A 12,929-nucleotide genomic window follows, 5' to 3' on the forward strand; every position below is an offset into this window, starting at 1 on the left:
AAAATCTTGTTTTTACAGTGCTGACGTAAAGGATGAATTATTTTAAAGATTGTTTATGACTGTTGGGTGTGTTTTTTTTTTTTTTTTTTTTTTTTTTTTTATTATTATTTATTTATTTTTTGCTATAACAAGAGGGAAAAAAAGTCACGAACATATAAATTGTGTCTGTTTCACTTATTTCATTACAAAAATCCCTGATCTCCCTGCGTGGGCTGTAACACATAAATGGCCTGTATTTGTACAGCGCTTTTTCTAGTCCCTAAGGACCCCAAAGCTTTACATATCCAGTCATCCACACATTCACACACTGGTGATGGCAGCTACATGTAGCCACAGCCACCCTGGGGCGCACTGACAGAGGCGAGGCTGCCGGACACTGGCGCCACCGGGCCCTCTGACCACCACCAGTAGGCAACGGGTGAAGTGTCTTGCCTAAGGGCACAACGACAAAGACTGTCTGAGCCGGGGCTCGAACCGGCAACCTTCCGATTACAAGGCGAACTCCCAACTCTTGAGCCATAAACACGTCATCAGAGCCACGAATGGGTCCATGCAGTGTCCGAATACTGGACACCAAATATATCAGTAAAAGTATTTGTCATCATGTCGTGGTAGCAACAACTGATTAGTTGTTAGTCTGTGTGATCAATCATGAACTTTAACACTGAAATCAGGATTTAGAAGATAAACTCAGTGATCATAAAGCAGGATGAGGTTTGTTTTTAAAATTCAGATTTGAGCAGAATTCCAACAAATGACATTTGACAAACACACAACTGCCTGTTTGACTCAATGGATCATTTTGGATTTGTGCTTTTAGTCGGATCTTCTCGAGCTTCACGTGGTGGTGGGGAAAGTACCAGAGGAACCAAAACTGTGGAGATTTGGTCCAAATGAAAGAGACGAAGTGAGTCTCAAGCAAAGAGTTTAATGTATAAAGAGCGTTAACAGGAAATGGTAAGGCGTTCCAGTGACTCGGACAAACTCTGTCATCTGTTTTTATGTCCAGATGTTGGAATATTGGGAATGAGCATAACAGAGCTCAGTGACAAACACAGGACGACCTCCTGCCTTCAATCTGAAGTCGGGATGATGATGATAATGATGAGTATCCATTTTTTTTACATCCTCTCAAATGTTTGATGGAAAAATCATCCACACTTAAATGACCCGACAACAGGAAAAAAATCCCCTCATTTAAAGTCACAAGCAGAAGGTCAAAGGTCAATCCTGCTCACAGGTCCTGGACTTGACCGGGTATCACGTAACAGTCTGCCGGTGCATCGTGTCCAAAGGGCATCATGTCCAGAGAGATCTCGGCCTCGCACTCGTGCCGCAGGATGGCGGGCAGCAGCAAGTTCCGGCGGTTCCTGGAATCAACGGAAGTGGCCGAAACTTTATCGAAGTCGCGCTCGAGCTCTGTCGGCGCAGCGCACACCTCCTTCTGCAGGGTGGTGTCGTGGTGGGACGCCAGCTCGTTACTGAAGTCCACCGCCTCCACCGCCGAGGTGGCGCAGTAGCGGCTGCAGCCCAGGATGGTGGAGAAGGCCTTCCGGAAGTCTGCGTTGAAGGCGTAGATGACCGGGTTCAGGGACGAGTTGGCCCAGCCGAACCACACGAACACGCTGAACGTGGTGTCGCTGACGCAGGGCGGCGCGCCCAGGCGCTCCAGGCGGCAGAAGGGAACCATGCAGTTGAGCACGAAGAACGGCAGCCAGCAGAACACGAACACGCCCATGATGACCGACAGCGTCTTCAGCACTTTGGTCTCGCGGCGGAAGGAAGTCTTCAGAGAGCTCTCCTCGTGCGCGGAGGCGCGGGCCCGCCGGTGCACAGCGCGGCAGCCCCTTTCTAGCGACGAGATCCGCCGGATCTGCGTGCGCGCGATGCGGAAGATGCGCGTGTACGTGCCCACCATGATGAGCACGGGGATGTAGAAGCTGATGAGGGAAGAGGAGATGGCATAGGTGCGATTCAGGCTCGCGTTGCAGTCCCCCGGGTCCGTGGCGTTCTGCGCGCCCGCGCGGTGCCAGTTGAGCTGCACGGGAATGAAGGAGATGAGTACAGACAGCGTCCACGCCACACCGATCATCACGCACGCGAACCTGCGCGTCATCCTGCGCTCGTAGCGGAACGGGCTGGAGATGGCCCAGTAGCGGTCCATGCTGATGATGCACAGGTGGAGGATAGAGGCCGTGGAGCACATGATGTCGAACGCCACCCACGTGTCGCAGAAGCGGCCGAACAGCCAGACGCCGGCCACCTCGGACACGGCCCTCCACGGCATCACTAGCAAGGCCACGAACAGGTCGGACACGGCCAGAGAGATGACGAAGGCGTTGGTGACTTTGGAGCGAAGGTGGCGGAACTTGATGACGGCGGCGCACACCAGCGCGTTCCCCAGCAGCGTGGACACGATCAGGACGCACAGGACGCATCCGGTGAGCGCGCGGAGGCTGAGGTCACTCCCGTGCGCGGGGTTGTCCGCTGCCGCCGTGACCACTGGGTGCTGGCTCTGGTCCTGCCGCTGGTTCCGCGTGTGGTTGTAGAAAGTCTCCATGGACACTTGGACTGTCCCTCCCTGAGGTATACTGAATCCACGCGAGCTCAGAGCTCTTCAACACTTATATATAGCGCACGTGAAACGCACACTTCAAATGATTCGGTCTGTAAAAGAACAACCAAAAAAACAACAACCCCGAAACAAAATCACCTCCAGGCTGAAGTGAAATATCTGAACCGAAGCGTGGAAAGTTCACGCCGAGTTCGTTTGCTTCAGTTTCTTTATGTTTTTAATGTGCCAAAGACGTCTGCTCTCGTGTTAACAGGTCACGGGAGAAACAAACACTTCCACCCACTGTTAACAAACTTTGGAAACAGCAGTTTCATTAACGAGTGATCCGGTTCTCAGGAGCAGACCCAGGCACCATCTGGACATGTCTCCACCCGTCGCAGGGCTAACAGGTAGACAGAAGCACCAGCCGACCCGACGTGTGTGTCCCACTGTGGGAGGGTAGCTGCAGAGAGCCACAGACACTCTAGCCGGGCCCGGAACCCCTGCTGCTGCTGCGCACACCTGTCTGTGCCTGTCAGGGTCTCTCAGGTGTCCGTCTGCGTTACCTTTAATGGACCCGCGACTTCCCCCGGGGATCAGCTGGAGCAGTAATTAAGTTCTGTGTTGGTTTCTTTGACAGAAATCTGAAGGTTTCCCGTTTTTTCTTCAAGTTCAGGTGTGTCTGATGCGGATCCACAGCAGCTGCTTTCAGAGAAGAGCTCCTCGGAGTGAGGAGGTGCAGATCCTCGCTGCTGCAGAGCGAGCGCACTCACGGAGCCGCACGTTTGATGAAGGTGAGTCTGAACTGAGCTTTCCTGCCTGCAGGTCGTGAAACAGTTTGTTGAGACTTCCTCGCTGTGTGTCGCTCTCGGTCCTGCACAGCTTTAGTCTTCGCCTCACAGAACCTTATAAATAAAACTGCTTTTCCAGCTGCTCTCGGTGACCTCCGGCGTTTATAAGAGTTCTTTAAAAAAAAACTATGGTTTTAAAATAAAACATCATCAGCGGATTATAGAAAAAAAGTTTATCGTACCAGACAAAGAAAAATTAACTTACAGGTTTCGTTTCATTCATATATTTTTGTGGGCGCGATAATTAAAAGGATACGTTATAAACTCGTGTTGTTCGTTCTTTTATTCGTTTTTCATTTACATATAAAAGCCATTTAAATATTTTGCATGTACAGAGGCTGAATTCTGAAGCATGTTTTTTCTTCCTTTATTGCCATTTTTGGGTTGTTGTTAATAATCAGCACCATAATAATAAAACGTGGGACACTGAGTCTGCGATGAGACGTAAGCTGAACTTTAACCTCTGTCATAAAAGAAAACGATATGAAATATAGATGTGAACACCTCTGATGGGCCACCAGTAACACGCGGTCAATAGATTAGTTATCAATTAATTATCCAGATATTAGGAAGAAAACAGAAGCTCGAAACATGATCACGTGTTCAGTTTTTAAGACTTTGGTGACGTCACTGAAGCTGTCAGGTGTCTTTCTTTCCTTCAAAGCTCAGGTGCCTCAAAGGCAGTGAAACTCTGCCCTCTGGTGGACACACGTCACCATCACAGCCTGGCTTCATGTTTCCTGTGATGCTGTCAGGTTTCTGGGAGTCCTGGGCAGTGGCGGTCCTAGCCTGTTTGGCGCCCTGGGTGAACCCTCCCTCAATCATAATTCGTTGTACAATGAGAAAAAGACAAATTGACAATGATTAATTAATATTGTGCTGGAAACAGTCCAAAAGATTCAGTTGGCTACATCAGTGTCTACTGTTTACTATCATAGCCAAGTGGCTTACAAACGTAAACAGACGTTTCCACTATCCCTGCTAATTAATGTTTTCTTGTTGTATCTCTGTGGTCAGTGCTATGAGTGGTTGAGGGTCACAGATGCCAACAGACTCCATAAACTGATCCACAAGGCCAGTAATGTTGTGGGGATGGAGCTGGACTCTGTTAGGGTGGTGTCTGAGAGGCCGATGTTGTCCAAGATAAGGACAATCATGGAGAACACCTCCCACCCACTCCATGACGTACTGACTAGTCACAGGAGCACGCTCAGTGAGAGACTGAGGTCACCAAAGAGCACCACTGAAGGACACCGGAAGTAATTCCTGCCCGTGGCCGTCTCCCTGTACAACTCCTCCATCGAACACACTGTAAACACTGCAATAGTTACATCCTTTTTACACACGCTCTTTTCTGCTCTGGAATATTCTCGTCAATCACCTCTGTTAATCCTTGATATTTATAATTGAGTGATCTGTATATATTAGTGCTATTTCATACATGTTTGGAGTTTAGTCTGTTACTATTTTTACCATTTCTTCTTGGAGCAACTGTAACCCACATAATTTCCTTAGGGATTAATAAAGTATTCTGACTCTGATTGGTTCAGGATGACCTGCCATTATCCAATCACACATCTATTTATCTGCATCTTTTGCTCGTTTCTCCTCCTCTTCTATTTTTTCTAAACTGAGCACCTGATGGCTTTGAACTTTTCTTGTCCATCTTCCATATGTTTTTAATTTTGCACTCCAGTATGAACACCCATCCCCCAACCCGAGGATCACCACAACATAAACTAACAGACCTACACCTTAGTTCACAGGTTCAGTTTGTCTAAGGTTTATTTCTGGGATTTCGCACAACCCAGGATTCAGATTATGAATACTTGATGGGCTTGGATTTACAACATTATGAATGAAATATTGTGTGTGAGATTTTAAATCGTCAAACTGTAAATTTTAAATTGTTATTGATCCCTTTACCCTTGATCCTATTATCATTATTGATCCTAAAGTGTATATTTATTTCCTTACTCTTCTTATAGTTATTGTTTGTTTACTTGCACTGCTGTAACTGGAGCCTCGTCGTCTCGTGTCTCTATATACTGGACTGCAGGGGTCGGCAACCCTGTACACGCGTGCCACCTGATGGTGCGACCATAGCTGGTCATCAGGCATACCGGGCATTTGCTCGGTGGGCCGATGGTGGGGTGTGTGTGTTTTTTCTTCCTTGTAATGGCAGAAACAATCAAAGGTGGTGGATTGGCCAGATGCTGGCCGATGTGTAAAAACAACTGTTGTTTGGTGGTGGCTGTGGCGGAGCTTCCACAGAGGCCAGCAGGTGGATGAGGGGAAACGGGAGGCAGGAGGAGCAGAGCCCCGAGGCTGTGAACTGAACTCCAGGTAAGAAGTTATGACTTGCAGTCTATCTGGGTCAGATATAAACCACGTTTAGTTCATTTTCGTTGTGCTGACTTTTTACAGTCAGTTAACTTGTACTGCGTGCTAGCTAGCATGACAGAGTTTCTATACAGCTGTGGGTGCTATGATGTTACTGATAGTGAACTTTATTTTATTCATAAGATTCGTAGAGTTGTCAACGGCTCCTTAAAAAATGTAATCGTCCCATATTCAGAGAAAATATTATGCATTTCATTTGAGGAGAAAAGGAACAGTTTGTCCCGGACTTCAGCTGGAATGGAAAAAAGACACAAAGCTGGAGTTATTCTGTGTTTACGCTGCAGCTGCTTCTTCTTCTCTCATCCTCCCCCCTCCCTCTCTTGTTGCTACTTCAATCATGAAACTGATCAATGATCAGCTAATCAGCTTCTCTCTCTTGTTTGTTTATCGCCCACTTTGTGCCAGAAAGAGGAAACCAGCGATGTCGCGCTAAACAGCAGCACGTTTAAGCTTGATCAGCTGTTGTTAGGCAAGGCAAGTTTATTTGTATAGCACAATTCAACAACAAGGTGATTCAAAGTGCTTTACAGAGACATTAGAAACAAAAACAAGTAAAAAGCATGATTTAAATTGATTAAAACAATCAAACAAACCAACTAATTAACAAACAAACAAAACAGTATATAAAATCAGAAATAGATAAAATCAGTAGTTAAAATGTAAGTTTTGAAATTTAAGCTTAAAAGTGTGGATTTGGTGCTTTATTCAAATGCAGCTGAGAACAGGTGAGTCTTCAACCTGGATTTAAATAAACTGAGTGTTTCAGCTGATCTGAGGCTTTCTGGGAGTTTGTTCCAGATATAAGGAGCATAAAAGCTGAATGCAGCTTCTCCGTGTCTGGTTCTGACTCTGGGAACTGATAAAAGACCGGATCCAGACGACCTGAGGGATCTTGAAGGTTCATACTGGGTCAGGAGGTCACTGATGTATTTTGGTCCTTAACCATTCAGAGCTTTATAGACCAGCATCAGGACTTTAAAGTCTATCCTCTGACGGACAGGCAGCCAGTGTAAAGACCTCAGAGCTGGACTGATGTGGTCCACTTTTTTGGTCTTAGTGAGGACTCGAGCAGCAGAGTTCTGAATGAGCTGTAGTTGTCTGACTGATATTTTTTTTTTTTTTTTTTTTTTAGGTAGACCTGTAAAGATGCTGTTACAGTAGTCAAGCCTACTAAAGATGAATGCATGGACTAGTTTTTCCAGGTCCTGTTGAGACATCAGATCTTTTATCCTTGAAATATTCTTGAGGTGATAGTAAGCTGACTTTGTTATTGTCTTAATGTGTTTTTCTATTCAATTCAATTTTATTTAAATAGCACCAAATCACAACAAAAGTTGCCTCAAGGCCTCATAGATACAGAGAAAAACCCAACAATCATATGACCCCCTATGAGCAAGCACTTTGGCAACAGTGATCCATGAATTCACATGGTAGGATTTGTAAAGAATTTATTCGTAAATCAGGGTGGAAAATAAGTATTTGGTCACCTCAAACATGGAAAATCTCTGGCTCTCACAGACCTGTAACGTCTTCTGTAAGACGCTTTTCTGTCCCCCACTCGTTACCTGTATGAATGGCACCTGTTTGAACTCATCATCTGTATAAAAGACACCTGTCCACAGCCTCAAACAGTCAGACTCCAAACTCCGCCATGGCCAAGACCAAAGAGCTTTCGAAGGACACCAGGAAAAGTATTGTAGACCTGCACCAGACTGGGAAGAGTGAATCTACAATAGGCAAGCAGCTTGGTGTGAAAAAATCAACTGTGGGAGCAATCATCAGAAAATGGAAGACATACAAGACCACTGATAATCTCCCTCGATCTGGGGCTCCACGCAAGATCTCATCCCGTGGGGTCAAAATGATCATGAGAACGGTGCGCAAAGATCCCAGAACCACACGGGGGGACCTGGTGAATGACCTGCAGAGAGCTGGGACCAAAGTAACACAGGTCACCATCAGTAACACACTACAACGGCAGGGAATCAAATCCCGCAGTGCCAGACGTGTTCCGCTGCTGAAGCCAGTGCATGTCCAGGCCCGTCTGAAGTTTGCCAGAGAGCACATGGATGATACAGCAGAGGATTGGGAGAATGTCATGTGGTCAGATGAAACCAAAGTAGAACTTTTTGGTATAAACTCAACTCGTCGTGTTTGGAGGACGAAGAATACTGAGTTGCATCCCAAGAACACCATACCTACTGTGAAGCATGGGGGTGGAAACATCATGCTATGGGGCTGTTTTTCTGCCAAGGGGACAGGACGACTGATCCGTGTTAAGGACAGAATGAATGGGGCCATGTATCGTGAGATTTTGAGCCAAAACCTCCTTCCATCAGTGAGAACTTTGAAGATGAAACGAGGCTGGGTCTTCCAACATGACAATGATCCAAAACACACCGCCCAGGCAACAAAGGAGTGGCTCCGTAAGAAGCATTTGAAAGTCCTGGAGTGGCCTAGCCAGTCTCCAGACCTCAACCCCATAGAAAATCTGTGGCGGGAGTTGAAAGTCCGCGTTGCTCGGCGACAGCCCCAAAACATCACTGCTCTCGAGAAGATCTGCATGGAGGAATGGGCCAAAATACCAGCTACTGTGTGTGCAAACCTGGTAAAGACCTATAGTAAACGTTTGACCTCTGTTATTGCCAACAAAGGTTATGTTACAAAGTATTGAGTTGTATTTTTGTTATTGACCAAATACTTATTTTCCACCCTGATTTACGAATAAATTCTTTACAAATCCTACCATGTGGATTCATGGATTTTTTTTTTTTTTTTTTTTTTTTTTTTTTTTTTTCACATTCTGTCTCTCACAGTTGAAGTGTACCTCTGGTGCAAATTACTAACCTCTGTCATCATTGTAGGTGGGGGAACTTGCACAATCGGTGGCTGACTAAATACTTTTTTGCCCCACTGTATTCTGGATCTGCTGTTGATGTACCAATTGCTTGTTTAATCTTTTGTATTTTTTTCTGTGAAGAATTTGGCAAAGTCATTGCAGGCCATGGTCGACGTTCAGCTGCCACTGGCACAGGAGGGTTTGTTAGCCTGTCAACTGTAGAAAATAAGACCCGAGCATTATGGCTGCTTTTGGTGATGATGTCAGAGAAGTAGGACCTCCTTGCACTCCTCAGTTGTAAATTATAATTGTGAAGTTTCTCTTTATAATTGTCATAATGAACCTGGAGGTTTGTTTTTCTCCATCTGCGCTCAGCTTTCCTACACTCTTCATTTTTCACTAGTGTGGAGTTTCTCCATGGAGACTTTTTCCTTCCAGAGATAACCTTCACCTTAATGGGAGCAATAGTATCCATTACATTTAACATTTTTGCATTGAAGCTATTGACGAGCTCATTGACTGACCCTCTGGACAGGTCAGGTGTTAATGGGAAGACCTGGTTAAAGATCTCACTACTGTCTTCAGTTATACACAGTTTTGTGATCACTGCTGTTGATATATTTGTGTGGGCTGAGATTTTACGGGGCGACTGTGGCGCAGGAGCTTGGGAAGCGCATCTGTAACCGGAAGGTCGCCGGTTCGATCCCTGGACTCTCTGTCCTGGTCGTTGTGTCCCTGGGCAAGACACTTTACCCTACCGCCTACTGGTGTTGGCCAGAGGGGCCGATGGCGTGATATGGCAGCCTCGCTTCTGTCAGTCTGCCCCAGGGCAGCTGTGGCTACAACTGTAGCTTGCCTCCATGAATGTGAGCGTGAATGAATATTGGCATTGTAAAGCGCTTTGGGTGCCTTGAAAATCGCTATATAAATCCAATCCATTATTATTATTATTATTATTATTTTACTTTCAAAGAAAACACAGTAATGATCAGACAGGCCCACATCAGACACAGTAATGTTTGAAATGCTCAGGCTCTTGGAGATCAGTAGGTCAAGAGTGTGTCCTCTATTATGTGTGGCCTCTGTTACATGCTGAGTCAGCCCAAAGTTGCCCAGAGTGTTACTCAGGTCTTTAGTCCCTTTGTCCTGAGGGTTGTCCACATGGATGTTAAAATCCCCAACAATAATTACACAGTCGAAATCAACACAGATCACAGACAGCAGTTCACTGAGGTCATTAAAAAAGTCTGTGCAGTATTTGGGAGGCCTGTAAACATTAAGAAACACAACTTTGGATGGGGCCTTCAGCTGTAAAGCCACATATTCAAAAGACTGAAAACTTCCAGGAGATAGCTGCTTACATTGAAATGATTCATTAAATAAGACAGCAACCCCTCCTCCTCTCCTGCTCACCCTGGCCTCACTGATAAAACTGTAGTTAGGAGGGGTCGTCTTGATGAGAACAGCTCCACTGTTACTTTGGTCCAACCAAGTTTCAGTGAAAAACATAAAATCAAGGCTGTGCTCAGTGATTAAATCATTAATTAAAAATGTCTGGACTTCTTTAAGTTACTTGAAGACGTTTCACCTCTCATCCGAGAAGCTTCTTCAGTTCTAAGGTCTGGGACTCTCCACCATTTGACCTTAGAACTGAAGAAGCTTCTCGGATGAGAGGTGAAACGTCTTCAAGCAACTTAAAGAAGTCCAGACGCTTTTCTTTGCAAGCTCCTTTGACTACGATGACCTGGATGACTGAGAACCTTCACAGATATTAATTAAAAATGTTTTCCCAGCTAAAGATCTAACATTTAATAAAGCCAACTTAAGTGTTTTAGAGGCATTACTTGTCCCCTCATGTTTGGGAGCAGTCTGTGGCACACAAGGTATGTTTACTATATTTAAAGATCTTTTAGAGTGCAGCTCTCTGTGTTTTGACCAGGCCACATGTCTCCTTCTGTCACCTAAAAGTACAGAGATTTTAAAACCTTCTAGTAAACAGGGTCCCAGCTTCTCCTGGGAAAAGTCACCACTGCCATAATCCTCGCAGCCCGGACCCTCCACACATCAGACTGCGGAGACAGAGCATGAAGGTGGTAAGGAGGAACTAAGGGGGGCGAGGCTGAGCAATGTGACTTCTATTGCTCTGAGGGTGGGGCTCGATGGCGAACCTTTGACTGCTTTGGTGGGGGGTTTATGGGGGACAAAAAGGGATTGGGCCGGGGGGTAGATCTGAGCCCAGCATTGACCCGCTCCATCATCTCTTCAGTGAATTTCAGGTGTGGGGAGGAGGGAGAAAGGGAGGGGGAGGAGGGTGATGGCCTGTCAGGGGTTTGGGGGACTGGGGAAGATCGTGGTCCCTGGTCCTGGTCGTTGGTGTTGTTGAGAGAGTTGGAGGCAAATAGGGACCCCTCTTCTTGCCTCAGATGTCTCTCCTTTCTGAGGCTCTTCCCGGGTGGGGGCAGATGGAGCTCCTCCTCAAGGTTTCTGCTGGGCTTTGTCTGTTCTTGGAGTACTGTTTGTTCCTCTTTATGAGATAACTCCTCGTTTATCTCAGCCTTGGCACCATGCACAGATGGATGACGTATGGAATAAAACAAGTTGGAGGTGAACAGTTTCACCCCTGACTTGTTAAAATTAAATCCCTTTGCTTTAAACTGATGCCTGCGTTCCCAAAAAATATTAAAGTTGTTGATAAAATGCACTGAGTGGTCAGCACATGCTGATATAAGCCATTTATTCAGTGTAAACAACCTGCTGACTCTCTCGTCTCCTCCTCTGACGGGCGGTACAGGTCCACTGATGAATACAGCTGCATTCAGAGAGTTTACAGTATTTAATAATCCAGTAAAGTCCCGTTTCAGAACCTCCGACTGTCGTTTGGACACATCATTTGACCCTGTATGCAGAACAATGTTTGTCACAGTTGGATATTCATCTGCAATTTGAAGAATTCTCTCCTTCAGGTTGTTGACCATATCCTTAGGAAAGCAGAGGACTTTAGTGTTCTTACCGCACATCCTTTGTACATCCTTTACGGCAGAGTCACCCACAATCAGAGTTTCAGGCCTAGCCTTTAGCTTTCCCTGTGGCCTTTCACTTTTCAACAGATTTTCAGACCTTACTTCGCTACTTTTAGATGGATGGTTGCCCGATATAGATCCAGGGTCCTTTGATAGTGGAGCAAATCTGTTCTGCAGTTTCACATTCAGTTGTTTTGAAGGTTTGTTGTTAACCTTCCTATTCACGGTTGTCCAATCCTGTTTCCACTTGTATACAGGGGTAGAAGAGCTTCTCTGTCTCGTAGGAAGTGAAGGCCAGTCGGTTTCAGAGATTTCAGCTCGCTGTGCTCTGCCCGTGATACGTCCTCCCCCTTCCAGGAGACAGGATTTATGTCTTGGTTTTGCAACAAGACAGTCCAAGGGGGGATTATCGCTTGTGGATTTATAATAGTGCACAAAGTCTACTTTCTTGGTCATGTTATCCGTGCTCCTTAGCTGTGCACTAGCTTGCTCATCGCCATTGTTTTGAATCAAAGGCAAGGTTGTTTCATTTCCACACAGTCAATTTACCTCCACGTTTACTTCTAAGCGATGAATTTTTGTCTCCAGTACTGCAATCTTCTGCAGGAGGCTGTGGTAGTCATCTGTGGAGAGGGAAGGCATCTTGTTGCTAGTTAGCCTAGCGGTTAGCACCTTTCCAGGCTATTGAGGCTGCTCGGTGCCCAGACGCTGTAATCAGGCTTCAGCTGTGTCTAGGCCACAGACACACGGAGCGCTGAGGATAAGGTAACTATAAAAATGTTGCTGTTTCTGTTAAGAACACTTTAGTCCTAATGATCTATAAGTGTCCAGAAGCTATCGCAGGTAAGCTCATATAGAAAAAAGGGAAAAAATCAGCATAAAAATCAATAAAAGAAGCAAAGCATTTAAAGAGCAAAAAGATGAAGCGAGAGCAAAGATTTCATAATATATTTAATATTAATTTCTACTATCAGCTGATGTTTGCTGGAGCCACAGCTGTAAAGCTGCTGGTCATGATGTCGGTTTGGTTATCTGGTGAGAGGGAAACATGAAGGTGATACAAATCATACATATATACCAGGGGTCAGCAACCTTTCACACCAAAAGAGCCATTTGGACCCAGTTTCCACGAAAACACTGGGAGCCGCAAATACTTTTTAACATCTAAAATGAAGATAACACTGTATATATTGTTTTTTATCTTTATGCTTTGTGTGAACAACTAAGGTGTTTGCTTATGAAATCCATGAAGTGCTACAGAG

The 12,929-nt window shown here is 45.5% G+C and overlaps 1 protein-coding gene and 1 pseudogene across 1 annotated transcript; both read right to left on the reverse strand.

Moving 5' to 3' along the window:
* Positions 1 to 884: 884 nt before the first annotated feature.
* Positions 885 to 3,420, reverse strand: LOC147324171 (D(1)-like dopamine receptor). The gene has a single exon (XM_086304859.1). The coding sequence runs from the start codon at positions 2,558 to 2,560 to the stop codon at positions 1,235 to 1,237; it is 1,326 nt and encodes a 441-aa protein (XP_086160985.1). The 5' UTR covers positions 2,561 to 3,420; the 3' UTR covers positions 885 to 1,234.
* Positions 3,421 to 10,635: 7,215 nt separating this feature from the next.
* On the reverse strand, positions 10,636 to 12,542 carry LOC147324172 (uncharacterized; annotated as a pseudogene).
* Positions 12,543 to 12,929: the final 387 nt, after the last annotated feature.

The sequence above is a fragment of the Aulonocara sp. 'chitande type north' Nkhata Bay genome, linkage group LG8 (genome assembly GCF_057382095.1).
Source record: "Aulonocara sp. 'chitande type north' Nkhata Bay isolate Kocher_YH1m ecotype deep benthic linkage group LG8, A_spYH_male_GT1.1, whole genome shotgun sequence".
Classification (NCBI taxonomy): Eukaryota; Metazoa; Chordata; class Actinopteri; order Cichliformes; family Cichlidae; genus Aulonocara; species Aulonocara sp. 'chitande type north' Nkhata Bay.

Bases quoted from the DNA above. Each gene is read 5' to 3' on its own strand.
- LOC147324171 (XM_086304859.1), bottom strand. From the start codon at position 2,560: ATGGAGACTTTCTACAACCACACGCGGAACCAGCGGCAGGACCAGAGC.